The sequence below is a fragment of the Hyperolius riggenbachi genome, chromosome 10, assembly GCF_040937935.1.
Source record: "Hyperolius riggenbachi isolate aHypRig1 chromosome 10, aHypRig1.pri, whole genome shotgun sequence".
Classification (NCBI taxonomy): domain Eukaryota; kingdom Metazoa; phylum Chordata; class Amphibia; order Anura; family Hyperoliidae; genus Hyperolius; species Hyperolius riggenbachi.
Genome location: NC_090655.1, coordinates 248,746,837 through 248,774,805, shown reverse-complemented (window position 1 = coordinate 248,774,805; position 27,969 = coordinate 248,746,837). Strand labels below are relative to the sequence as shown.

General features: G+C 45.7%; 1 protein-coding gene across 1 annotated transcript; it reads right to left on the bottom strand.

The window, feature by feature from the left end:
- Window positions 1–34: 34 nt before the first annotated feature.
- Window positions 35–27,802, bottom strand: LOC137535204 (oocyte zinc finger protein XlCOF6-like). The gene is made up of 7 exons (XM_068257019.1): window positions 27,731–27,802; window positions 8,065–8,180; window positions 7,807–7,938; window positions 6,800–6,878; window positions 6,550–6,647; window positions 6,295–6,442; window positions 35–1,332 (listed from the first exon to the last, which is right to left on the bottom strand). The coding sequence occupies exons 2-7, from the start codon at window positions 8,140–8,142 to the stop codon at window positions 203–205; spliced, it is 1,665 nt and encodes a 554-aa protein (XP_068113120.1). The 5' UTR covers window positions 8,143–8,180; window positions 27,731–27,802; the 3' UTR covers window positions 35–202.
- Window positions 27,803–27,969: the final 167 nt, after the last annotated feature.

The window sequence follows — 27,969 nt, the reverse complement described above, 5'->3', positions numbered from 1 at the left end:
ACTTGAGAAATTTAAAAAAAAACGATAAGGCAGGGTCTTATAGATATTACTTTAATTAACAAAATACAGGGGTTTATTTAGACTTTTATTTTTAGAATTTAACACGACTTTAAGATTTTCTTTTACTAGAAATATCATTGCTGTACTCTGATCGTAAAAAGGATCCTCGCTTTTTTCCCCCACGCTCTAAAAACAAGCAAGGCTACTTCTCTGAGTGACGTTTCTGGTGTGTAACGAGGTGACTTTTCCGAACAAAAGCTTTCCCACACACTGAGCATAAAAAGGGTCGTTCCCCGGTGTGAATCCTCTGGTGTCTACGGGCATCTGATTTAGAGAGGAAACGTGTCCCACACTCGGAACAGGAAAAAGGACGCTCACCGGTGTGAACCATCTGGTGTGCAACAAGGTGACTTTTTAGAATGAAGCCTTTCCCACACTGTGAACAGGAAAAGGGACAGTCGCCTGTGTGTCTCTTCTGGTGGGTGAGAAGACGACTCTTCTGAATGAAGGTTTTAGGGCAATCTGGACACAAAAAAGGACGCTCGCCAGTGTGAGTGCTCTGGTGTCTGAGAAGGTCTGTTTTAGAAATGAATCTTTTCCCACACTCTGAACAGCAAAAAGGACGATCGCCCGTGTGACTTATCTGGTGTATAAGAAGGTGACTTTTCCGTATAAATGCTTTCCCACACTCTGAACACAAAAAAGGACGCTCTCCAGTGTGTATCCTGTGGTGCCTGATAAAGTCTGTTTTAGAAAGGAAACCTTTTGAACAATCTGAACAGTGAAAAGGACGATCATTAGTGTGAGTTTTCTGATGTACAAGAAGGTGGCTTTTCCAATTAAAGCCTTTCCCACACTCTGAACATGAAAAAGGCCGATCGCCTATGTGATTTCTCTTATGTGTGAGGAGATTCTTTTTATTACTGAAACACTTTCCACACTCTGAACATGATAAGATAGTCTCCCCTGTGTGCTCTCTCTGATGAGCGACAAGATGCGATTTCTCACATTCAGAACATGGAAACCTTTCATCCCCTTCATGTCTGACACTACAAGGTTTACCAGAAGTTATCTCAGAATCAGACAGGTCATGTGACCTCTCCTCACTGTGACCTCCTGGATGGGTATTTGTGGTACCAGGATGGGATCTGTCAGAAGATTCCTCTGGATTAGAGAGATCCGGTGATCTCTCCTCATGGTAAAGTCTGTGATGTGTATTTCCAGTAATGGGGTTTCCTCCTGGAGAACATTGTGTGACGCCATTATCTTCTGCAGCATCATCTGGAGGGGGGATAAGACGTCCCTCTGAGGGGCTCCTCATATTCTGCCACTCTATAAAATAAGTCACATTGTCAAGTACAACAATTAAGAAAACTGGATAAAAATGTACTGTATATATGTTACAGGCAAAGTACAAAATCAGACATTCTATAGAATGCCTGAAGCAATTAGGCAAAGTATGAAATGTCTGTTTCGTTATGTACTTTGCCTAGGCATTCTATAGAATGCCTGAAGTCGTTCAGGCAAAGTGCTCTCTATAGAATGCCTGATTTTTTTTTTTTTTTTACACTTTGACTGTAACAGAGCTGCATACCTATGATGTCAGTGAGGAGGCTAGTGATGATGATGGGTGCATGCATGCTGATATTTACTGTATGTGGAAAGTGCTGCTGTGAAGGAGCATTCAGGTGCTCACATGAGCAGGGAAGAGGAGAGAAAAGCTGGACATAATGATGTGCAGGGGGGGCAGTTGGGTTTTGGCAGTTGAAGGCTAGTGAGGGGGAGGAGCCTGAAAAGCCATGATGCAGCAAAAAAAAAAAAAAAAAAAAAGTTTAGAGTCATGATACAATGCTCTACTTGAAGCAAGAAATAAGCATGATTTTTTTTTTCTTCGTGAGAAAATAGAGGCAGAGACTAAAGAAGAGACCAGCCATTGGTGAGACTGACAAAGCAAATCAGAGGCACAAACAAGAGAGCACTACTGAAAAAAACTAAAGTAAGGAAGAGAAAGAGAGCTACAGACATAACCGGAGAGGAGAGAGACAAAGTACGTAGCAGATGGGCCTTTCATATGGTGTACAGTGTCTCCTCCTCATTTGTTGGAGCTATGATGTTATACTGAGGAATGGAGATGGGCCTTTCATATGGTGTACAATATCTCCTCCTCATTTGTTGGTACTATGATGTTATACTGAGGAATGGAGATGGGCCTTTCATATGGTGTACAGTGTCTCCTCCTCATTTGTTGGTACTATGATGTTATACTGAGGAGTGGAGATGGGCCTTTCATAAGGTGTACGGTATCTCCTCCTCATTTGTTGGTGCTATGATGTTATACTGAGGAATGGAGATGGACCTTTCATATGGTGTACAGTATCTCCTCATTTGTTGGTACTATGATGTTATACTGAGGAATGGAGATGGGCCTTTCATAAGGTGTACGGTATCTCCTCCTCATTTGTTGGTGCTATGATGTTATACTGAGGAATGGAGATTGGCCTCTCATATGGTGTACAGTATCTCCTCCTCATTTGTTGGTACTATGATGTTATACTGAGGAATGGAGATGGGCCTTTCATATGGTGTACAGTGTCTCCTCCTCATTTGTTGGTGCTATGATGTTATACTGAGGAATGGAGATGGGCCTTTCATATGGTGTACAGTATCTCCCCCTCATTTGTTGGCACTATGATGTTATACTGAGGAATGGAGATGGGCCTTTCATATGGTGTACAGTATCTCCTCCTCATTTGTTGGTGCTATGATGTTATACTGAGGAATGGAGATGGGCCTTTCATATGGTGTACAATATCTCCTCCTCATTTGTTGGCACTATGATGTTATACTGAGGAATGGAGATGGACCTTCCATATGGTGTACAGTATCTCCTCCTCATTTGTTGGTACTATGATGTTATACTGAGGAATGGAGATGGGCCTTTCATATGGTGTACAGTATCTCCTCCTCATTTGTTGGTACTGTGATGTTATACTGAGGAATGGAGATGGGCCTTTCATATGGTGTACAGTATCACCTCCTCATTTGTTGGTACTATGATGTTATACTCAGGAATGGAGATGGGCCTTTCATATGGTGTACAGTATCTCCCCCTCATTTGTTGGCACTATGATGTTATACTGAGGAATGGAGATGGGCCTTTCATATGGTGTACAGTATCTCCCCCTCATTTGTTGGCACTATGATGTTATACTGAGGAATGGAGATGGGCCTTTCATATGGTGTACAGTGTCTCCTCCTCATTTGTTGGTACTATGATGTTATACTGAGGAATGGAGATGGGCCTTTCATATGGTGTACAGTATCTCCTCCTCATTTGTTGGTACTGTGATGTTATACTGAGGAATGGAGATGGGCCTTTCATATGGTGTACAGTACCACCTCCTCATTTGCTGGTACTATGATGTTATACTGAGGAATGGGGATGGGCCTTTCATATGGTGTACAGTATCTCCTCCTCATTTGTTTGTGCTATGATGTTATACTGAGGAATGGAGATGGGCCTTTCATATGGTGTACAGTATCACCTCCTCATTTGCTGGTACTATGATGTTATACTGAGGAATGGGGATGGGCCTTTCATATGGTGTACAGTGTCTCCTCCTCATTTGTTGGTGCTATGATGTTATACTGAGGAATGGAGATGGACCTTTTATATGGTGTACAGTATCTCCTCCTCATTTGTTGGTACTATGATGTTATACTGAGGAATGGAGATGGGCCTTTCATATGGTGTACAGTATCACCTCCTCATTTGCTGGTACTATGATGTTATACTGAGGAATGGGGATGGGCCTTTCATATGGTGTACAGTGTCTCCTCCTCATTTGTTGGTGCTATGATGTTATACTGAGGAATGGAGATGGACCTTTTATATGGTGTACAGTATCCCCTCCTCATTTGTTGGTGCTATGATGTTATACTGAGGAATGGAGATGGGCCTTTCATATGGTGTACAGTATCTCCTCCTCATTTGTTGGTACTATGATGTTATACTGAGGAATGGAGATGGGCCTTTCATATGGTGTACAGTGTCTCCTCCTCATTTGTTGGTACTATGATGTTATACTGAGGAATGGAGATGGACCTTTCATATGGTGTACAGTATCCCCTCATTTGTTGGTGCTATGATGTTATACTGAGGAATGGAGATGGGCCTTTCATATGGTGTACAGTGTCTCCTCCTCATTTGTTGGTACTATGATGTTATACTGAGGAATGGGGATGGGCCTTTCATATGGTGTACAGTGTCTCCTCCTCATTTGTTGGTGCTATGATGTTATACTGAGGAATAGAGATGGACTTTTCATATGGTGTACAGTATCTCCTCCTCATTTGTTGGTACTATGATGTTATACTGAGGAATGGAGATGGGCCTTTCATATGGTGTACAGTATCTCCTCCCCATTTGTTGGTGCTATGATGTTATACTGAGGAATGGAGATGAGCCTTTCATATGGTGTACAGTATCTCCTCCTCATTTGTTGGTGCTATGATGTTATACTGAGGAATGGAGATGGACCTTTCATATGGTGTACAGTATCCCCTCCTCATTTGTTGGTGCTATGATGTTATACTGAGGAATGGAGATATGCCTTTCATATGGTGTACAGTATCTCCTCCTCATTTGTTGGTACTATGATGTTATACTGAGGAATGGAGATGGACCTTTCATATGGTGTACAGTATCTCCTCCTCATTTGTTGGTGCTATGATGTTATACTGAGGAGTGGAGATAGGCCTTTCATATGGTGTACAGTACCTCCTGATTTGTTGGTACTATGATGTTATACTGAGGGATGGAGATGGGCCTTTCATATGGTGTACAGTATCTCCTCCTCATTTGTTGGTACTATGATGTTATACTGAGGAATGGAGATGGGCCTTTCATATGGTGTACAATATCCCCTCATTTGTTGGTACTATGATGTTATACTGAGGAATGGAGATGGGCCTTTCATATGGTGTACAGTATCTCCTCCTCATTTGTTGGTACTATGATGTTATACTGAGGAATGGAGATTGGCCTTTCATCTCCTCCTCATACGTTGGTACTGATGTCGGGTTGCCAATTTTAAAATTGGCCATTTTGGTATTGAAAATAAGAAACCCAGTGGAAGGCCTGTCTCTGTGCCTGCAGATGTGAAAGCCATTCATGACATGATTATTGTAGAAAGGGGTAAAGAGGCGCCCAAGGTGAATAAAATGCATTAAAAGCAACTAGAAAATAAATAAATGAGGTTGCTTACCTCAATGATGAGACACCCATACAAAAATGGATATTTATAAGTGAAAAAAGCACAGGCAACGCGTTTCGTGGGAACCCGCCCACTTCCTCAGGCCAGATAAAGTGCCACTAAATGCCGGTAGCCGGATTCGAAGCACCTTGAACTTTATCTATCTGGCAGGTAAATCTAACAGAAAATTGTATGGTGTATTCCCAGCATTATGGTCGACCTGGTGGCAGATCAAGTGATGTATGACCATCTGAAGGGTGCATACATACATCCAATTTTGGCTGGCCAATCAGCGGTCAATTTACAATTTTAACACTTCCATGTATTATGATAGCCATTAGATTATATGAATTGTGTAGGTAAGATGTCATACTACATGGAAATGGTAAAATTGGCCAATGAAAATTGGATGTGTGTATTAGAGCTTACATCACAGGGCAGCCCTTCACTGACATCTAATTACAACAAAGTGTGTGCATCAACCAAGTGAACCTGACAAATCTGGCTTGCAAATTTGGCCTATTGGCTAATCACGAGACATTGACAACCGGGGGGCCGCGGGGGACGTTAAGGTAAGTGCCTGTTTTTAATCTTGGGAGGTGTGTGCGGGCGGCTCTTCCCGGCGCTGGGCACGCTGGGGAGATCGCCTGCACCCCCCAGCCTCCCCCTCCGGGGTGCCACTGTGTGGGTTCCAGGCAGTGAGAGAGCCTGGGACCCCCGCGGCCCCCCGGTTGTATGGGGACAATGGGAAGCCTCCTCGTGGCGCCCCTGGATAGTGCTATGTAGCATGAACTAATTCCCGCAGGGCGATTGTTTTGCGGTTTTTGACCCTGCATATTTAGGCATGCGAAAGCAAATGCATATTTGCATGAGCAATGTCTCGTGATTAGCCAATAGGCCAAATTTGCAAAGCCAGATTTGTCAGGTTCACTTGGTTGATGCACACATTTTCTCTCTGTTGTAATTACCTTCACTGACATCTGTCAGTAGCCAAAGGTATAACATTTATAATCCGCCGCATATCATGTCTATTACTTGCCTGCTCTAATAGCTGAATAAATGTCTTCTGTTTTAATTGTCCTCATTTCTCCATCAGTGTCCTCTGAAGATATCGCATAACCCATCATATACATCTCTTCTTCTTCCTCCTCTTTAACTTCAACTTTCAGTACCATCTGTTCTTCATCCTAAACCCAGAATGTGAAAAAACAGCCTTAAAACATTACCCATTAATGAACTGAAACCACATAGTGACATAGAATTATAGCATCTTTGTGCCCTCAGTTTCACCTACCCCAGATTGGTGGAGAGTGGTGGGATCTTTCTGTGGATTATCCCAGGAATAAAGAGGACCTGTACATCTCTCTGGTGGGTTTCTGTTACTGGGTCCATCTGTAGGAAACACACACACACACACACACTGACTGAATACATTGTCTCTATGTGATTATCAGATGATGGGGGGGGGGGGGGGGGGGGAGGGGGGGGAAGAGATCTAGGTGGACCCTCTCTACTGCTCTCTCCTAGTGTAAGTCTCCTCTTACCCGGTGATGTGAGGAGTGGCTGATTCTTCATCATGGTGTCCTTGCAGAGGTCCTTGTGTTCTTTTATATACTGCCACTCCTGCATGGGGAAACAGACAGGGATATACTATATATGCTAGAGTATAATCCATCTCGAGTATAGACCGAACTCCCCCCCCCCCTCCCCCGAAATTCACCACCTTTAAAACAAAAAAAATAAAACAAAAAAGGAAAAACTGATGACCCGATTATAAGCCGAGGTATCTCCAGTATAGGTTAACCAGCCATAGGTGAACCAGTACAGGTTAGCCAACGATAGGTGCCCCAGCATAGGTATCCCTAGAATAGGTTATCCAGCCATAGGTTCACCACTATAGGTTAGCCAGCCATAGGTGCCCTCGTATAGCTTAGCCAGCCATAGGTGTCCACAGTATAAGGTAGCCAGGTATAGATGCACTCCTCCTCCCACAGGCTGAGGGATTACAGAGGAGGGGGTGCAGGAGCACAGTGGGACTCAGCAACAGGGAGGGGAGGGGGGGGGGGGGCGACTCCTACCTCCCTCTCCTCCAGTCCCCTCAGTTGCTGAAATCATGTACTGCGGCAGGGGGTGACTCACCTCCCGGGGTCCAGGCGAGGATTACGTGCTGCAGGGCTGCTCTGTGTACACTGCCGCTCAGAGGAAGTAGTATGATTATTACTTCCTCTGTGCGGCAACGTACACAGAGCAGCCTTGTGGCACGTAATCATTGCCTGGAGCTGATTTCAGCAATGGAAAGGGGAGTACGGATGGGGACCTTAGGAGAGGGAGTGAGGAGTGCCCCCTCCCACAGTCCCACTGTGCCGCTGATCCTCTCTCCTTCACTCAAGTATAAGCCGAGATCCCCACTTTAGTCCCAAAAACTCAGCTTATACTTGAGTATCTACATTACTGACAATTTCCAGGAACTGACGCACACGATAAGAATCATCAACTAGACTCGACCCTTGTTCTAACTGAATAAACTCCCATAATCCCCAGCACTGCTCACCTCTCCCGTCAGTAGCTCAGTGATCTTGTTGGTGGCCACCAAAATGTTATTCTTTTCTCTCAGGAGTGTTAAGGAATGAGATGGAGGAATAGTGATGGTCAATTTGCTACCATACTTCACAGGAGGAAAATCCTATATTAGAAAAATCAACGGTATTGTCAGTTTTCACTCCTAGAAACCTCCACACCTCTCCAGCAGCATCAGTTTTATTATAAGAGGCAAGAGTGATGTCATGTGACCTCCCAGAATTCTCCTCACCTCTCCAGTGAGCAGATAGATGATCTCCAGGGTGAGGTCCAATATCCTCTTTGTCATGTGACTCCAATTATCCTCCATGTTAAGTTGGTTATGTGATCTCTAACGGCAGCTGTTATCTGTACAGGGATAGCAAACAGATTATTATCCATAATAAATTAGAATAACAAAATTCTACAGCTATGTGAAATACATACCTGCATAATAATAATAGTAATAACTATAATAATAGTGTGTGAGTGCGGTGAGGACATTGGAGTGTAAGCTCCTCAGAGACTGATGGGAAATAAATCAGTGATCTCTGTACAGCGCTGTGAAATATATCAGAGCTGCAGTGGTTTGCAAAAGTATTCAGCCCCTTTGAAGTTTTCCACATTTTGTCATATTACTGCCACAAACATGACTCAATGTTATTGGAATTCCACGTGAAAGACCAATATAAAGTAGTGCACACGTGAGAAAAAAATAACTGCAAAGTGGGGTGTGCGTAATTATTTAGCTCCCTAAGTCAATACTTTGTAGAACCACATTTTGCTGCAATTACAGCTGCCAGTCTTTTAGGGTATGTCTCTACCAGCTTTGCACATCTAGAGACTGAAATCCTTGCCCATTCTTCTTTGCAAACAACTCCAGCTCAGTCAGATTAGATGGACAGCATTTGTGAACAGCAGTTTCCAGATCTTGTCACAGATTCTCGATTAGATTTAGATCTGGACTTTGGGCCATTCTAACACATGGATGTGTTTTGTTTTAAACCATTCCATTGTTGCCCTGGCTTCATGTTTAGGGTCATTGTCCTGCTGGAAGATGAACCTCCGCCCCAGTCTCAAGTCTTTTGCAGACTCCAAGAGGTTTTCTTCCAAGATTGCCCTGTATTTGGCTCCATCCATCTTCCCATCAACTCTGACCAGCTTCCCTGTCCCTGCTGAAGAGAAGCACCCCCAGAGCATGATGTTGCCACCACCATATTTGAAAGTGGGGATAGTGTGTTCAGAATGATGTGCAGTGTTAGTTTTCTGCCACACATAGCGTTTTGCATTTTAGCCAAAAAGCACCAGTTAGTCTTACCGGTAACAGTGTTTCTGTTCAGCAGCCGGGATACCCTCTTGAGTGAGTGCCACGCCCCCTCACTGCCGAAACACAAGCAAAAAAGCATAAAAGAGCTCCCACCCCCCTCTAACCTCAGTGCATATAAAGTAAAAGACCAACACCAGGTAGAAGAGGGGCGACGCACCTCCTGGTGAAACCAATCTTATAAAGAAAAGTCAAAAGGAAATGCGACAGAGGAAAAATATGGGCTGGGTAGTAGACGGTATCCTGGCTGCTGAACAGAAACACCGTTACCGGTAAGACTAACTGGTGCTTTCTCCAATTCATCAGCCGGGATACCCTCTTGAGTGATACCCAAGTAAATACCCACCTAGGGAGGGACTACAGCCTGGAGCACTTTCCGGCCAAACGACAAATCTTGCTGGGAAAGTACGTCCACTCTATAATGTTTAACAAAAGTAGACGGACTTGCCCAAGTGGCCGCTTGGCATATCTGCTGGACCGTAGCGCCCGCTCTCTCTGCCCATGATGAAGAAATCGAACGGGTAGAATGTGCCCTGATACTCGATGGAGGAGTGGAGTCAGACATCTGGTATGCTGAAGCAATCATATCACAGATCCACCTAGCAATTGTCTGTCTAGAGGCTTGCTGACCCTTCCTTTTCCCCATAAAAAGTACAAATAAATGAGAAGAACATCTGAACTGTCTCGTCCTATCCAAATAGGCTAAAATTGCCCTTCTTACATCTAGACAATTAAATTTGGCCTCCTTAGCACAGGAAGGGTTGTCACAAAAGGAAGGAAGGACAATATTTTGGGACCTATGAAAATCCGATGCAACTTTGGGTAAGTACATAGGATCTAACCGTAACACCACTCTATCCGGAAAAAACGAAAGAAAAGGGTCCTTAATGGAGAGTGCATGGAGATCACCCAATCTCCTTGCCGACGTAATTGCAAAAAGAAACGCCACTTTAAGCGTAAGGTATTTTAAATCAATTTCATTAATAGGCTCAAAGGGGGGCTTGGTTAGTACTCCAAGCACTAGGGACAGATCCCATGGGGGCAACACCTTTTGTCTTATGGGTGTTGATCTCTGGATAGCCCGGAAAAAATCTCTAATCAACTTTTCCTGTGCCAAAGACTTATCTAGTAAAACTGATAAAGCTGAACATTGCACCTTTAGTGTGCTCAACGCTAAACCTTTATCCACCCCATCTTGGAAAAAATCCAAAATAGAACCAATTTTTGACTTGTCTCTTTGACGTGAGGAACACCAGGACAAGAACACCTTCCAGACCTTTCTATAGATACCATGTGTAATCGGTTTTCTGCATTTTAGAAGGGTATCAATTACCTTTTCTGATACCCCCTTGTTCTTCAAAATTACCCTTTCAGGATCCATGCTGAGAGATTGAAAATCTCCGGTCTGGGATGGACTAGAGGTCCCTGTCGTAATAGATCCGGCCTGACCGGAAGTTTTAAAGCAGGTGCTACCGCTAGTCTCAAAATTGTAGAATACCAAATTCTCTTGGGCCAGGCAGGTGCCACTAGGATTAGAGTTACTCCCTCCCTCCGAACTTTCTCCAGGACCTGTGGTATCAGTTTTAGAGGGGGAAATGCGTACCCGAGGTTGAAAGTCCAAGGGACCGATAGGGCATTCAATCCCAGAGACTTCTGACTGTCGTGAACGGAAAAAAACTGAGGAATCTTTGCATTGTCCGGCGACGCAAAAAGGTCGACGTCCGGTTCTCCCATTATCTCTGTGATCCACTCGAAGACCCCCTGGTTTAATTCCCATTCTGAGTGGTCTATCTCGTGGTGGCTCAAAAAGTCCGCCTCGCAATTTAATAATCCCTTGATGTGAATTGCCTGTATCGACAGAAGATTGTCCTCTGCCCAGGAAAAAATCTCCGACGTTAGTCTCAGCAGTGCCAGGGCTCTGGTACCGCCTTGTTTGTTCAGATACGCAATTGTTGTAGCGTTGTCTGAAAAAAACAGAACATGATTGTGAAAAATCATGTCTCTGAATGAAAGAAGTGCCTCTCTCACAGCCAGAAGTTCTCTGAAATTGGACGATTTTCTGGCATTCGCCCTGGACCACCTCCCCTTAGAATGAAGCCCCATGGCCATGGCTCCCCATCCCCAGGCGCTTGCGTCCGTATGAATTCTGATTGGATTCTCCTGTCTCCAAATTCTCCCTCGTACCAGGTTTGGGGACTCCAACCACCAGTGAAGACTCTGCTTTACTAGCTCTGGGATTTGAAACCTCACATCTAGCGATTCCCTTGACCTGTCCCAGGTCTCTAGAACCCAATTTTGTAACGGACGGCTGTGGAACTGTGCCCACATCACTGCCGGAATAGCGGCTGTCATCAAACCCAGAACTCTCATGAGTTCTCTTAAGGAACTGTCTTGGCCTAGAAGAAGATATCCTATCTCCTCCTGAAGTCTTGTTACTTTTTCTGAAGTCAACAAAATCCTCTGACTTCTGGAATCTATTACATAACCTAAAAATACTATGGACTGAGTTGGATTGAGATTCGACTTCTGGTAATTTAACATCCAACCCAAATGTGTCAGGTTCTGAATTACCAAATCCCTGTGAAGAATGATCTCTTCTCGAGTTTTGGCAAAAATTAGCAGATCGTCTAAATAAGGTACAATGGAAATTCCCTGCTGTCTCAACATTTTCATAACCTCTGCAAGCACCTTGGTAAAGATCCGAGGTGCTGAGGCTATTCCGAAGGGCAGGGCCTGAAATTGGTAATGCCAAGTCTGGTTCTCCACCCGAATTGCAAATCTTAAAAATCTTTGGTGGGACCTCGCAATCGGTATGTGGAGATAAGCGTCGCTTAAATCGATTGATACAAAATATTCCTCCCCCTGAAGGAGGGACCTTACAGAAAAAATGTTCTCCATTTTGAACTTTTTGTAAACTAAAAAAGGGTTCAGACTTTTTAAATTCAGAATGAACCTGAACTCGCCGTTCGCCTTGGTTACCAAAAAAATGTGGGAATAATATCCCTGAAGTTCCTGACCCTTTGGAACCGGAATAATTACCCTCTTTAACACCAGCTTCTCTATCTCTAATCGTAGCCCCTTGGCTTTGGTAGGATCTCGCGGCAGACTGTTTATAAATACCCTGGGGGGAGGCGGAACAAAAAATTGAGGTCGATATCCCTCTTTTATAATTTTTAAAATAAATGGATCTGGTTTGATCGAATCCCACTGGGATAGAAAAAATTGGAGCCTTCCCCCCACTGGCAAAGAGTCATTTGTTTTCTTTTGTAGTGTTGGGCTTTGCAAGGGCGAAACCTCCCCGACCTCTCCCCGTCGGAAAGGACCATTTCTTTTGCTGGTTCTGAGGTTTAGGCTGCTCTTGTACTGGTTTTCTGAATACGCCTTGAGGTTTCCCTTTGAAAACTCTATGTTTGCTCGGAAACTGCTTCCCCTTTTCAGCAGATCTGGAAAGCACTTCATCCAAATCCTTGCCAAAAAGCAAATTGCCTGAAAATGGAATTGCACACAATCTATTTTTGGACATCAAATCCCCCTCCCACGTCTTCAGCCAGAGTGCCCTCCTGGCTGAGTTAACTAAAGCAGTCGTGCGGGCAGAAATGCGAACAATCTCAACTGCCGCATCAGCCAGGAAGGCAACCGACCTCAAAACAACAGGTAGGGACTTAATGTATTTATTTATATCAGAACCTGCTTTGACATGAGAAAGCAAGTTATCCATCCAGACACGGAGGTTTCGCGAGATGCAAGTGGCCGCAACACCCGGGAGAAATGCAAAGGAAGCAGACTCCCACGCCTTTTTGAGCAAAATATAAATCTTTTTATCCATTGCATCCCTTAAAACCCCCGCGTCCTCGAAGGACAGGTCTGCCCCCTTAGAATGCATGGACAAAGCCGCATCCAATCTATGACATTTAGTAAATTGGTCCATGTCAGTGTCAGCAAACGGATACTTCTTTTTAGCAGATTTAGGAATAAAAACTTTTCTCTCAGGTTCCTTCCACTGGGAAGCAATAATATCCTTGAGAGATTGATGAAAAGGAAAGACACGTCCCGTCTGCTGGGATAGACCTGAATAAACCTGATCCTGAGCTGATAATTCCCTTTGGATCTCCGGGATCTGCTCGGTGGAATAAACAGCCTTTAACAACTCGTTAGTCTCCTCCGTGTTAAAGAGAAACCTGGCTGCCTTCCCTAAATCCTCCTCGGATTCCAACTCTGAATTAATATTCTCCCCCTCCTCCATATCGGAAAACTCCTCTCTCCCCTCTAAATCTTCCTCCTCTTCTTCCTCCGCCTCCACCCCTGATCCAAATGGTTCTGGAGGAATCTCCGGATCAACCCCCTGAGCAGGACTTTCCCTCGGTATCTCTGGAGTTGAGGAGGGACCGGGAATAGCCTCAACATTTGCGGGCTGCATGGACTCTCTAAATCTTTCAAAAGCAATCGACATATCCTTTTTAACAGTTTTTAAAACACTTTTAAGAATAGAGGAGGACTCAGAAGAAATGACAGCATCTATGCAAGTCTGGCATAGGGATTTTGCATAGGAAGAGGAAAGTTTAATGCCACATTGACAACACTTCCTAGACCTAGATTTACTACTAGTGCTAGAGCCTCCAGATCTAGACTCCACTCTAGCCTGCAGCAAAAACAAAAGGAGGGAGGAGAGGGAAAGTGAGAGAGACAGAGAGAAAGAGAACACCATTAACATCATTTAATCAGGTGACCTTTTCTCTTAAGGGAGATTAACATCTCCCACTCACCCCACCATCAGCTTGCCCATGCCCCTCAGCGGGTGTAGAAGCGGTGGAAGTGGAAGCCGATGTTGCAGACGCTGCAGCGGCAGCAGCCGGATTTGCCTCCTGCTTCTCCATATTGCCGCCACCGCCGCACGCCACTGCCTGGCTTATGAGCGCAATCCCACCTTCGTTTCCGGGATCTGCCTCTCTGGAACGCCCCCTTCCGCCGGAAATGACGCGTGCGCTCCACCGCTACATAGGGCGGCGCACGTCTTGCGCAGGAGGAAGGCGTCCGTTGTCCTACCCTACCTCCGTGGGCTCCGACAGCTAAGGCAGCAGGACCTCCGAGTCCAGGTAACCTGCCGCCATTACGCTCACCCTCTGGTGAGGATAGAAAAAATAAAAAACTGGGAGCAAAGCTCTTCTGGTGTTTCCTGGGCGGAAACACAAATGAACTGAGGTTAGAGGGGGGTGGGAGCTCTTTTATGCTTTTTTGCTTGTGTTTCCGCAGTGAGGGGGCGTGGCACTCACTCAAGAGGATATCCCGGCTGATGATTTGGAGAAAGTTCCATTTTGGTCTCATCTGACCAGAGCACCTTCTTCCACATGTTTGCTGTGTCCCCCACATGGCTTGTGGCAAACTGCAAATGGGACTTCTTATGCTTTTCTGTTAACAATGGCTTTCTTCTTGTCACTCTTCCATAAAGGCCAACTTTGTGCAGTGCACGACTAATACTTGTCCTATGGACAGATTCCCCCACCTGAGCTGTAGATCTCTGCAGCTCGTCCAAAGTCCCCATGGGCCTCTTAACTGCATTTCTGATCAGCGCTCTCCTTGTTCGTCCTGTGAGTTTAGGTGGACGGCCTTGTCTTGGTAGGTTTACAGTTGTGCCATATGCCTTCCATTTCTGAATGATCGCTTGAACAGTGCTCCGTGGGATGTTTAAGGCTTTGGAAAATTTTTTGTAGCCTAAACCTGCTTTAAATTTCTCAATAACGTTATCCCTGACCTGTCTGGTGTGTTCTTTGGACTTCATGGTGTTGTTGCTCCCAATATTCTCTTAGACAACCTCTGAGGCTGTCACAGAGCAGCTGTATTTGTACTGACATTAGATTACACACAGGTGCACTCTAGTCATTAGCACTCATCAGGCAATGTCTATGGACAACTGACTGCACTCAGACCAAAGGGGGCTGAATAATTACGCACACCTCACTTTGCAGTTTATTTTTGTTTTTTTTTAATGTTTGGAATCATGTAGGATTTTCGTTCCACTTCTCACGTGTACACCACTTTGTGTTGGTCTTTCACGTGGAATTCCAATAAAACTGATTCATGTTTGTGGCAAATATGACAAAATGTGGAAAACTTCAAGGGGGCCGAATACTTTTGCAAACCACTTGTGACAATCCAGCCCCGCGATCCCGTCTAATCTGCTCCCGTTAGCGTACGCAGTAAGTACGGTGGGCAGACTGACAATAAAGACCGGTTGCTGGATCGTCAGAAGAAGAAGGTTAATGCGACAGAGCGTGGAAATCCCGTCTAATCTGCTCTTGTTAGCATACGCAGGAAGTATGGGGAACAGACTGACAAAGATTGATCACGCAGCTGCCGACAATATGTAATGTGACAATCACTCACCAATCCCGTATTACTAGGCCACTGTTGCCACGCAGGTCTCATGCACTAGAGACTTCTAGAGGCAAATTCACGGTGTGAACGGTTAAGATTGGTGGGAGGTGCCCATACATGTACAATCACAATTGTATGTACAATCGGTAAACTAAAAATGTCAATTTCGCGCTGAAAATCGGGTAATCTCACTGCCACCACTGTCCGGTTGAATGGAGCGGACAGTCTCCAACTAGCTACTCCTAAAAGGAAGAAACGGTTATTTACAACCTAGCTAGCAAATCAACTATTTATAAGAAAATAATAAAACAATGTGGTAGTATGACTGACTCTTCAGAGGGCAGATTCGTTGTAGCAACAATCAGATGACCAGAACAGACAAGACTGAACGATAAAGTCGTTCGTTTTTATTCTAAAACTACATACACATAGCCTATTTTAGCCCACAGGTAAATATACCTGTCTGGCAGAACAGAATGGTTTGATAGAAAGAGAGTAGAGATGAAAAGAAACCGAATGTCTGAATATACAGTTCAAATACCGTTATTGGTAGTCCATGCGGCAATCGCAAGTCTTTGGCAGAAAGTCCAAGATGGCGGTTGCCATGCGACCAGAGGCCGCGATATGAAATAATCCAAGTTATTGTTTCGCCAGTGTCCAGCTGGTTTGTCTGATGTTATAGACAAAGATTTCAGATGATGGACTTTTGGACATCCTGGGCCCAGTAAAGTTATACCCCTCACTTCAGTAACGAGGAGTTAGGGCGGGGATCACACACCCCTTTGGAACATGAGCTGCCAACAATATGTAATGCGACAATCACTCACTAATCCCGTATTACTAGGCCACTGTTGCCATGCAGGTCTCAAGGCAAATTCACTGTGTGCATAGTAAAGTAATGATCTGCACTGGCAGACAGCTGTTTGACCATTTTTTAGGTCTGAGTGCTGCAGGTCTCTAGAAAAGAGACATGTCTTCACTCTGCAAGTTGCAGAGCTGCTGTTCTGGGGAGGAATTTGCATACACTTGTCATGCAAATTGCTTAGCTGCTTCCTTTGATGGCTTGCAGTGTAAATACCATTTCTTCCCAGAATTCCCAGCTGGTCAGACTGGTTTGTTTCTGTTTATTTACCTGGAGTGTCAGCCTTTGCAAATCATTTGCTAAGATTATCTTAGCGTTATTCCTTGGGAGTGCACTAGCATTCCTTCTAGCGTAGTCAGGTTGTATTATCTGTATTGCCTTGACTGTCTATCTGTTGCGATTGTCTAGTCGCCAGCGGCGGTCGACAGGAAATCGTTCTGTCTGTTTGTCTGGATCGCAGCCGCCCTAGCGGTAGTTCCTTCTGTACTCTGTCTGGGAGTGTAGGCCAGAGCTGCGGTTACTACTGGTTGCTCCTTCTGTCTGTCTTGTCTGGAACGAACGCTTGCTGTAGGCTCGGTGAGGTAACTTTTTAACAAGCGTTCGCGTTCTCTATTCATTTTCGTGTTCATTGGTTAGTTAGGGTTGGCGTGTTTTGTCTCTGTTGCGCTTTTCGTGCGGAGACCGCGCCATTAGCGTGCTTTGGCGCTGTTGCGCTTTTCGTGCGGCGATCGCGCTTAGCGAGTGTGTTTGTTATTTTCCTTGGCGTTCTGATCATTGTTATTTACGGTGTCTTTCTCGCTACACTTGTGCTCTGTCTTGCTCGGTCTTGTGTCGCTGTTGGCAAACGCCACTCTTGCGACTGCGTTCCCACTTGATTTCCGCTGTTGTGTGTTCACTGTCGCCGGGTGGCGACTAGATTGGTGGACACACATACATTCTGTCTCTGTGCTCACTTTCTCTCTACAGGTGCATTGCACCAAAGCTGGGTTCTGTCGTTTTTATACGCTTGTGGAGGACTTCCGCAATGCCAGCGCACATCTTGCGCACTGACCACAGAGATAATTCCACAATCGTTACAAGTAAATGGTTAAGATTGGTTGGAGGTTTTGGCCTGTGTCCTTGCGGGCTGGTCAATTTGATGTTAATTCGAAGTCAGATTAAAGGTGAAGGACTTTTGGACATCCTGGACCCAGTTAAGTTATACCACTCACTTCAGCAAGGAGGAGTTAGGGCGGGGATCACACGCCTCTTTGGAACATGAGATGTGCCAGCACCTTCTCATGGACACAGGAATATATCTGAATCATGATAGGTATTCTATCTCCAAAACCGTACAGGTTATGTTAAATCTAATAACATTTTTAGGTCGATCAGAATTTATCGATAACAATGATATCAAACTTGATGGGACAGACCCCTGGGGTATTAAAGGGTTACTATGAACCAGTCTGACACTAAATCTGGGAGTCCGATTGGTCAGGAAACCTCTCAGAACCAGTGTACTGAGGAATCTCACAATCTGTGCAGATTTGATGGGCATAGAAATTTCCTATACCATGAAATATGAAATGAATTATGAAGAAAATGTGAAGAAAATATGGATATTGGGGATTCCTGGGTCACAGTAGGTCAGCTACTTCCAGTGAACCTTGAGAAGATCTATCCCTTCTGCTGCTCTGGGTGGAGGTGTGAAAATTGCAGACACCATTCTCCCAGAAACTTGGGCTTTACGACTTATGTCAGGCAGAAACTAGATTGATGGCATTGTCACACAGCAGAGGGACTATGTCCTTCCAGGACCTGATAAGGGATTAGGGCTGAATGAGCTGCTTCTGGCCTCTTTGATGTAGTTTGAAAGCTACAAGTAAGGAAACATTTGCTAGCATTTGACCAGGAAGAGGGGAACTGTGTTAACCGCCAGCTTCCCTGATCTTTTTATAAACCAAGCCTTTTTCCTATCTGCTGTCACTTTTTAAGGCTCTAACTACTTTATTAGGACTAATAAACGTTTATTCGTCACACCTCCCCCTTTTAAGAGATTTCCTGGGGAGGAGTCAACAAGACTGAGTAAAGCAATCCACTGTCTGATGGGTCTGGTTCGCCCCCTCAGAAAAACCTGGGTCTCACCTGACCTTGGGGGGGGGGTTGCCTCTTACCCGTTGCATCGGTCCGTGGTTTAGTCAGGATGCTACAGGGTTTAGCAAACTTCCTGTAGTATCCTGCCAATCCCAGAGAGGCTTGTACCTCTGTCATGACAATCTGATCTGTGGCTGGTTCAACGGTCAGATTGTCAGCTGTCCTAGTACCAGGGACGAGTGATCGCAGGGTTGCTTCCAAGTTGGGCGGAACACAGGGATGTCATCTGGGTATGTGACTGCACAACCGTGCTTGGCCTTCAACACGTCATTCCACACCTGTTGGAAGGTGGCTGGGATATTCATCATACCAAAAGACATCCGCATCGAGGCGTTGAAGTCCAAGGGCAGGGTGAATGTAGATTCCAGGCGCGCCTTAGGCACAGTTGGAATCTGCCAGTATCAGTAGCTCCGATCCATGATCGTTAGATAGTTGGCGGATGCCAGCCAATCCAACAGATCACCAAGGGGCGACCTGGGATATGCATCTGTTATTGTGATGTCGTCCGGCCTCCCATAGTCCTCACAGAACCTGGTGGCCTGTGGGCTAGAGGATTTGCACAGGATAGCCATCTGAACATCTCCTCATACTTCCTCTTGACTTTTGCTTGCACTTCAGGATAGGTGGGGTAGGGGATCTGCCGTAAGGGCTTGTGAGTTCCTGGATCCCTTCTGTGAACTGCTGTATCCTGCCCAGGGTTTCTGCAAAGGTTTCGCTGTGGGGGTGCAATGCGCTTCAGCGATGCCTTCTGAGAGTATGAGAGGTGGGGGATGACATTCACATCTTCCGCCAATTCTCGCGTGGGAGCTATCAAGCCTGACAGGGGATCTGTGTCTTCCTGTTCTAATTGGCCGTACTCTCCTAGAACTACCTGTGTTCTGTCTGACTGGACTTCTAACAGATCCACATGGACCGTGCGTTCACCTGGGGTGTCAGTTACTTGGAGAATGGGTTTACCATTCTCCCTGTACACCTGTAGTGGAGCTTCCGCTGCTGGCGGCTTAGCGGTCTGGCCACTAAGCGCATGCAGATTGGAGTCGCTCTGTAGTATCCTCACGGATGTGGGACTACAAATCTCAGCCAGCTGCATAGTGAGATCTGGGGTCAGCTGCTGAAGATCAAACTCTCTGGGGTCAGAGCTGACAGGAATGCCTGAAGGCTCTGAGCTCAGGTTACCAACAGTACTGTGTGTGTCTGCACAGGTACACCACAATAAACATCACATTTTGAGTAAATCATGTCAATATTGACATTGGTCTGGGGGTCAGAGATATCAGGGGAAGTCGAGACTTCTCCAGATAGTCCTGAGTCCAGACTGCTGGTGACACTGAAAGCATCAGCCAGCGTACTCTCACAAACATGCACATTATCAAAAGCATTTGCAAAACATGGCATGTCATTTTTAGCATGAGTGTCACCCGCCTGAAAGCCAGAATTGTCAGAGGGAATCCCTGCTGTCAGCTCTGAGTTCATGCGGCTGGCCATAGGGCATGTAATGGCCAGAACATGTACAGCATTTCCATCACAATTATCACTGACACATGCATTTTCATTAGCAATAACAGGTGCAGAAATGGATAAAAGACAGTCAGTTGCTGGTACATTTAAATCTGAGGAAACCTCCCGCCCAGTGGCGTTAGGTACAGTAGCAATAGCAAATAAGGGGTTTACATCTCCCTGTTTTCCCAAAGACTTGTACAGTACCTGGTTGTCAGGGAGTCCTGCTGGGATCTCCTGCATATCAGCAGAAAATTCCGAAGGGCACTCAAGTGTGCCTAGATCAGTGCCAAGCACAGGAGGAGAAGGAATCTCAGCAACAGCCCGCTCTTGAAAACCCACCCCCCATCCGGCCTTCTCGGGACCTGGGAAAACAGGGTTGTGGTGGTTGGGTCTGACTCCAGTCAGGGTGAGGAGCTTTTGTGGGAGAATATCTTCCTCTGAGGCAAGGTTGGAGCAGACCAAGGGGACATCTGCTTCTGGAGCACTGGAGCAAAAGATGATCTGGTCGTCCACTGGAGCACTCTGAAGATTTCCGGAACCATAGAGCATCTCTGACACGCTGACAGGCAGTGCAGAGGGTGATGCATCAAGGTTGCTAGCCATCTTCGGGCTAGGGACGGTCGTCCTCTTCCTCTCGGGACAGAAGAACTGTATGTGGCCGGTCTCGCCACAAAGGTTACACATGCGAATGGCATGTGTGTTATACTGGGATGCAGCAATAGCAGCAGCTGCAGGTCTCGGTGGCACAAAGCTCACCGGACCAAGAGGAGCAAATGCAGTAGGCTTAGCTCCTTCCAAGTCCTGGGACAGTGTTCTGTGACTGTCCAGCACCAGGGTTCTCTGGCTGTCAGGTAAAGGAACCTGGTGGTATGCCCTCTCAGAGGTGAGCACAGGAAAGTCTTGTTCCGTGCCCTCTTCCATGACAGGAAGTTTCGCTGTGGGGGTCACAGGTAGAGGATCGCTTCTCTACACCGAAACACATTGTGAAGAGGGAAGATTCATTTGGGCTGGCTGGGCCAACTCCAATTCACGCTGGAGCCGTAAGCTCTACGGTCTGGAGCTTGACCTGGCACAGACGCTCTTGGTGCCCTGCCTCTAGCCGGAGCATCTTTGCCTCATGCTGGAGCTCCTTCGCCTCATGCTGGAGCCAAAGTTCTCGTAATTCCTGGTACAGGAGCAGATCCTGGTCAGTCAGGTTTGGCCACCACTGCAGGGGTATCGGGTCTGCGAAGTATGGAGGCATTGAGCAAGGTGGAGAGAAGGATTCCATCTCTGGGGTAATGCCACTAGCTTAGCCTTGTTTGTGTCGTAAGCGGCAATGCCGAGCAATTTGCAGAGGGCTTGCAAGTCAGGGACTGACCAATTTTGGTGAACCTGAACTGAATCAGAAGAGAAGAGTGCAAGAAAGAATAAGATATAGCAAAGGAAAGGTTCAAAAATGTAGACCAATTGTAACGATTGGTGTTAGCAAGAACAAAGTTTCTGATTATCAGGTGATCTGCAGTATCACCTATAATACAGATATAACAACAAATAACATTTGTAATGCGCTTTTCTCCCATGGGACTCAAAGCGCATAAGCATGGCTCCGACCATCGTGGTACAGAGAAAGAATTTTATAAGTCTGGAAATGCCAGGCTAAACAGGTGGCTTTTCAGTCTGGATTTGAATAGCTCCAGGGATGGTGCTGTCTTTACTGGGTGTGGCAGGGAGTTCCAAAGAGTAGGGGCAGCACGACAGAAGGCTATCTCCAGATTTTTTGAGGTGCACTCTGGAAGTGACCAAGTTTATAGAACTTGCTGATCTGAGGTTGTGAGATGTGTGGTGCAGCTTCAGCAAGTCCTTCATGTATCCAGGGCCCAGATTGTGCAGGGATTTGAATGTCAGCAGTCCAATCTTGAAGAGTATTCTCCATTCTAGTGGTAACCAGTGCAGTGAGCGTAGGATCGGTGTAATGCGACAGTGGCGAGGCTGGTTTGTTAGCAATCTGCCAGCAGCATTCTGCACTAATTGTAGGCGACGCAGGTCTTTTTTGGGGAGGCCAGCATAAAGGGCATTGCAGTAGTCCAGCCGTGATGTCATGAAGGGTGACCTAGGGTTGGAAGATCCTCTGGGGGAATCAGATGTTTAATCTTTGCAATGTTCTTCAGATGAAAGTAGGAAGATTTAACTACAGATGAAATTTGGTTTCTGAAACTCAATTCCCCATCGATTAGTACGCCAAGGCTGCGCACATGTTTGGAGCTGTTTATGTCTGAATTCCCAATCCTGATTGGTGTTGCTTTAGGATAGAGCTGTTTTGATGGCGAGTGCTGGCTTTGGACAAACAGGACCTCAGTTTTGTCAGCATTCAGTTGCAACCAGTTCTCTTTCATCCATGCCTGTAGTAGAGTTGGGCGAACAGTTCGGCTGTGTTAGCCGAACTGCAGCCGAACTGTTCGGCTGCCCAAGCTGTCATTTATCTGTGGCTCTTACTACTTCCGGGTCGCAATGACCCAGAGTAGTAGGTCTGCGCTGGCCCGGCGGAGCGCGTCCTAGATCGCGCTCCCGTTGCCGGGCACTCTCTGCGCATGTGTGTGACGTCACTCATGACGTCACACACATGCGCAGAGAGTGCCCGGCAACGGGAGCGCGATCTAGGACGCGCTCCGCCGGGCCAGCACAGACGTACTACTCCGGGTCATTGCGACCCTGAAGTAGTAAGAGCCACAGATAAATGACAGCTTGGGCAGCCTAACAGTTCGGCTGCAGTTCGGCTAACACAGCCGAACTGTTCGCCCAACTCTAGCCTGTAGCTTAGCTAAGCAAGAGTTTATTTTTGGGGTAGGGTCTGTTCCATTGACAAAAAACCACAAGCTACCAAGCCAGTATATGTCGCACACTATTAGTACAGAAAAAAGTACACTGCCATTTTTATAATGCAAAAATATAAATTATTTATTGTATACAGTAAGAGAAAAATTGTTCGAGCTAATATTAGCTTATATCAGTGAGTGCCAAGCCAACCATGGAGTGCACCTACATCACCCATCCCATCATAGATAAAAAACCCCGCCTATATATTGGACCATAATGGTACCCTACAAAGCCTCCAGTAAATATCATGTGGTATCCTGAGTCCTCCCAGTGGGTAACGACCAGGTAAACAAAATGTAATACTCTCACAGAGGCAAAAAAGTAAAGACCAATATCAGTGCTCTCCCCAGAAATTTCTTTCAGCCGGGTGGCATGAAAAAGTAGCCGGGTGGGGTGAGATGAGAATGCAGGGCCAGTGCTTCTGTGAGCAACTCTGCTTACAGCATAGGAAGTGGAGAGCCGATGACAGCCGGGTGGTCACCAAAACTACCCGGGTGGAGCACCCGGCTAAAAGAGCCTGGGGAGAACACTGCATATGATCACACATATATTGCCGCCAGCTCAGAGTTCATTCAATGTACACATAGTATACTCATCACATATAATTCATATACTTAATGGGCTTCCAGGTTCAAAAACTAGGGGCCTGCTATACTCTCAATATCCATAGACAAAACTCAGATGTCCATAAACAAAACTGTGGTGCCATCAGAAAAAAATATTTGCATGCTTTCAAAAGTATTAAATACTTTTTGAAAGCATGCAAATATTTTTTTCTGATGGTACCACAGTCTCCGGAGGTAAAGGGACGGGACGAATGAAAAGTCTGTCCCCTTTCCATCCTCTTCCGGTGACGGCGGCACCAGATATCATACCTGATGTATATGATGATCTGCAGAATCACCAATAATATGGATATATAGATACTGATGTGTTAGCTAAGCAATGCTAATATACCACTGAGAAGTGACGTAACTTAATCACACTTTAATGCACTAAGTGTAGTGATTGGTGTAACAGTAGTACTGGCAGTATTTGCACTACCTCACCAGAGGAGCTGGTAAGCACTACCCGTACTGTACCTCTCACCAGAGACAGGGGGTCCCTGGTGAGAGTAGCATGGTCAGACAGATCAGATCGGCAACAGACAGACAGGTCAGGTACAGAATCGACAGACAGAGACAGAACGAGTATCAGGCAAAGTTGGCAACAAGGTCAGATGGGGAGAGGTACAAAATCAGCAGACAACTTGAAAGTGAAGCCGAGAGGCTTAAGAAGTGGAGGAGACCCCCAAGGCACGCCCACCAGCCTCGGCCAATCAGGAGCGGCGAGCGTGCCCTCTGACGTCAGCCGACACGCCTCCTCCTGGCATAAAATCCTGACGTTGAGCGTGCGCACGCGCTAATGTACCCCTGAGCACAGCAGAGACACGCGTCCTCAGCGTACTAATAGACACCTGGGACACGGAAAAATCAGCAGGCAGGGACCCAGCAATGACCACGGAGGACCCACCGTCCACCGCAGCCGACATGCGATTACGCCCCACACCCGTCCTCGGCATGCTAGACGCCCGAGGCGCAGGGAGACTGACAGGCAGAGAACCAGAAGCAGCTGCGGTGGTACTGCTATCCACCGCAGCTGACATGTCACTATTTATTACACCAATCTATTCGCTATCAATGTGTACCGTTTTGTGCCCAGAACTCCGGTTCTGCAAGACAGGATACTTAGTGACCACTGTCTTATTGTTCTGGTTGCAAAGACTGAGTTTGTCAGATCTTTGCACTCTGATTTCCCAAAGGCTGGCTATGCCTGGTTTTGGGTTGTGCTATCAACACCACTGTCCACCAATGTGACAATCCAGCCCCCTGATCCCATCTAATCTGCTCCTGTTAGCGTACGCAGGAAGTACAGTGAGCAGACTGAAAAAAGACCGGTTGCTGGATCATCAGAAGAAGGTAGTTAATGTGACAGAGCGTGCCAATCCCGTCTAATCTGCTCCTGTTAGCATACGCAGGAAGTACGGTGAACAGATTGACAATAGAGATGGGTCGCGCAGCTGCCAATATGTAATGTGACAATCGCTCACTAATCCCATATTACTAGGCCACTGTTGCCATGCAGGTCTCATGCACTAGAGACTTGTGGAGGCAAATTCACTGTGTGCGTAGTAAACGGTTAAGATTGGTTGGAGGTTTTGGCCTGTGTCCTTGCGGGCTGGTCGATTTGATGTTAATTCGAAGTCAGATTAAAGGTGAAGGACTTTTGGACATCCTGGACCCAGTTAAGTTATACCACTCACTTCAGCAAGGAGGAGTTAGGGCAGGGATCACACACCTCTTTGGAACATGAGATGTGCCAGCACCTTCTCATGGACACAGGAATATATCTGAATCATGTACATTTGCATAAATCAGAATCAACGCAGAATTATTTCCATCTCATTGACCATCTCTATTAGTGACCTGGCTACACAGCAGGCTTTATTCTTACAGCATAGATATTAGAGATAGAGATAGATAGATGTGTATTTTTACACATACCCATGCTGAGTGGGAGAAAGATCTCTGTAAATGGACAATTGTGTGCAAAAAAAAAAATATCTAAAAATTGTCATTTACAGAGATGTTTCTCCCACCCAGCATCGGTATGTGTAAAAATACACCCCAAAACACATTCTACTACTTCTACTGAGTACGGCGATACCACGTGTGACACTTTTTTGCAGCCTAACTACGCTAAGGGGTCCAAAGTCCAATGAGCACCTTTAGGCTTTACAGGGGTGCTTACAAATTTAGCACCCCCCAAAATGTCAGGACAGTAAACACACCCCACAAATGAACCCATTTTGGAAAGTAGACACTTCAAGGTATTCAGAGAGGGGCATGGTGAGTCCGTGGCAGATTTCATTTTTTTTTGTCGCAAGTTAGAAGAAATGGAAACTTTTTTTTTCTTTTTGTCACAAAGGGTATCATTCATAAAGCATTTCCGCATGCGGAAATGCTTAATACCGGTGACTTTACCGACCACTCAGCATAATCCCCATTCATAAAGGCTCTTTCCGCATGAAAAGCTGACAGAGCGATACATTTCCGCCTTGTCCGGAGTTTTTCTAGATTAATCTAGAAAAAGTTACAAACACGTCCATTCATAAAGATTAGAACAAGCAGTATCCGGAAGGAAAATACCGCTTGCTCGACAGTAGCGATAGGCGGGCGGATTACATATAAATGAATGGGACGGACCTCCCAAGCAGCATCAGGCAGAGGAGCGCACGGAGGGAATCGGGCAGCTTTTATGTTTCCGCATGTCTTCCGCCACGCTACCGCCAGCTTCCTCCAGAAAACCTCCGCACTTCTACCACAACAGGCAACTTCTTTATGAATGACCACCCAGAAGTCTTAAGTGCCGCTTGCGGAGAAGAATGGTGTTTTCCCGCATTACCGACAGCCTCTTTATGAATGATACCCAAAGTGTCATTTTCCGCTAACTTGTGACAAAAAATAATATCTTCCATGAACTCACTATGCCTCTCAGTGAATACTTTGGGATGTCTTCAGAATAGTCAGAGATGCTTGAAAATGGGAAAATTCACTTTTTGCATCATAGTTTGTAAACGCTATAACTTTTACCCAAACCAATAAATATAGGCTGAATGGGTTTTTTTTTATCAAAAACATGTTTGTCCACATTTTTCGTGCTGCATGTATACAGAAATTTTACTTTATTTGAAAAATGTCAGCACAGAAAGTTAAAAAAGTCATTTTTTTGACAAAATTCATGTCTTTTTTGATGAATATAATAAAAAGTAAAAATCGCAGCAGCAATTAAATAGCACCAAAAGAAAGCTTTATTAGTGACAAGAAAAGGAGCCAAAATTCATTTAGGTGGTAGGTTGTATGAGCGAGCAATAAACCGTGAAAGCTGCAGTGGTCTGAATGGAAAAAAAAAGCCCACGGTCCTCAAGTGGTTAAATTACTGTTAAAACACTGTAATTTGGCCGCCAGCAATAGCTGGAAGCCGAATTACATAATTCCCCACTATCCACATGGACCTGGAGGGGGAATAGTAATTAATTCTGCCGGGACTTGAACGGGAGCAGGGCAAGCCGTATATCAGCTTTATGCTGCACCCAAATCTCCCAGGGGCTATTTCATAGGTACGCCTTGACCGGGTGGCAATGCGAGTGGGTAAATACATTTTAATATCAATACATGTAAGCAACTGCATTCTGGCCATTCCAGAGTCATAGCACAGTATAAACAAAATAGGATACGGCTAGGAACATCAGACTTATGCCTCATACACATGTGCAAAGACTGTCATCTGCAGGGGTAGTGTGACTAAATCTGAGCCGACTTGTGTACATATGCATTGCTAGCCTATTGAGGGGGAAGGAGGACGATGCACAGACCATGACAGCGGCTTCCGGCAGCCTGAGTGAGATGGGGAACAAATGGATCTAGGGGTACTCATGCATCTGACATGACTCCAGTACAGGTACCTGAGCTGTGCATGGAGCAAAGGAGATTTTACTACCTATTTAAAAAAACGTTAGCGATTGAGATGTGGAATATCTTACTACAGGAAGTAGCTATGAAAAATGTACATGCTTGCATTTAAAAGGGGCTGCCGTGCTTTCCATAATTTTAGGGACATCCACAGCTATAATAACTAGGTGTAGCACAATGGTAATTTGCATCCAGGGGCACACTTTCCTAGCTGTGAATATAGAGAGGCCAATTGCTAGATAAACATGTAATTGGCAATCCTCCATGGAGGAATAGCCAGGGGCCTCCTGATAGCGGATGAGGGCTTTACCAGAGGGAGGAGAAATTAATATAGGATTTGTTCAAATAATCTTCTTACCTCTTATGCTGCCAGTTCCCGCAATGGCTCCTCTGTCTCCACTTCCTCCCTCCTTTCTCCTGATCTTCCACTTCCTGCCTGCCTTCCCGCCCTTTCCTGCCAGCAAGTTATCAGTGCTGTCCGCCTAGTTGTGTAAGGCCACCATCTTGTGGCAAATATCAGTACTACAACCTGCTTTGATCTTCTGCCCCTAGCCTCGTGCTTACTACTCTACTAACACCAGGGTCATAACAAGAGGT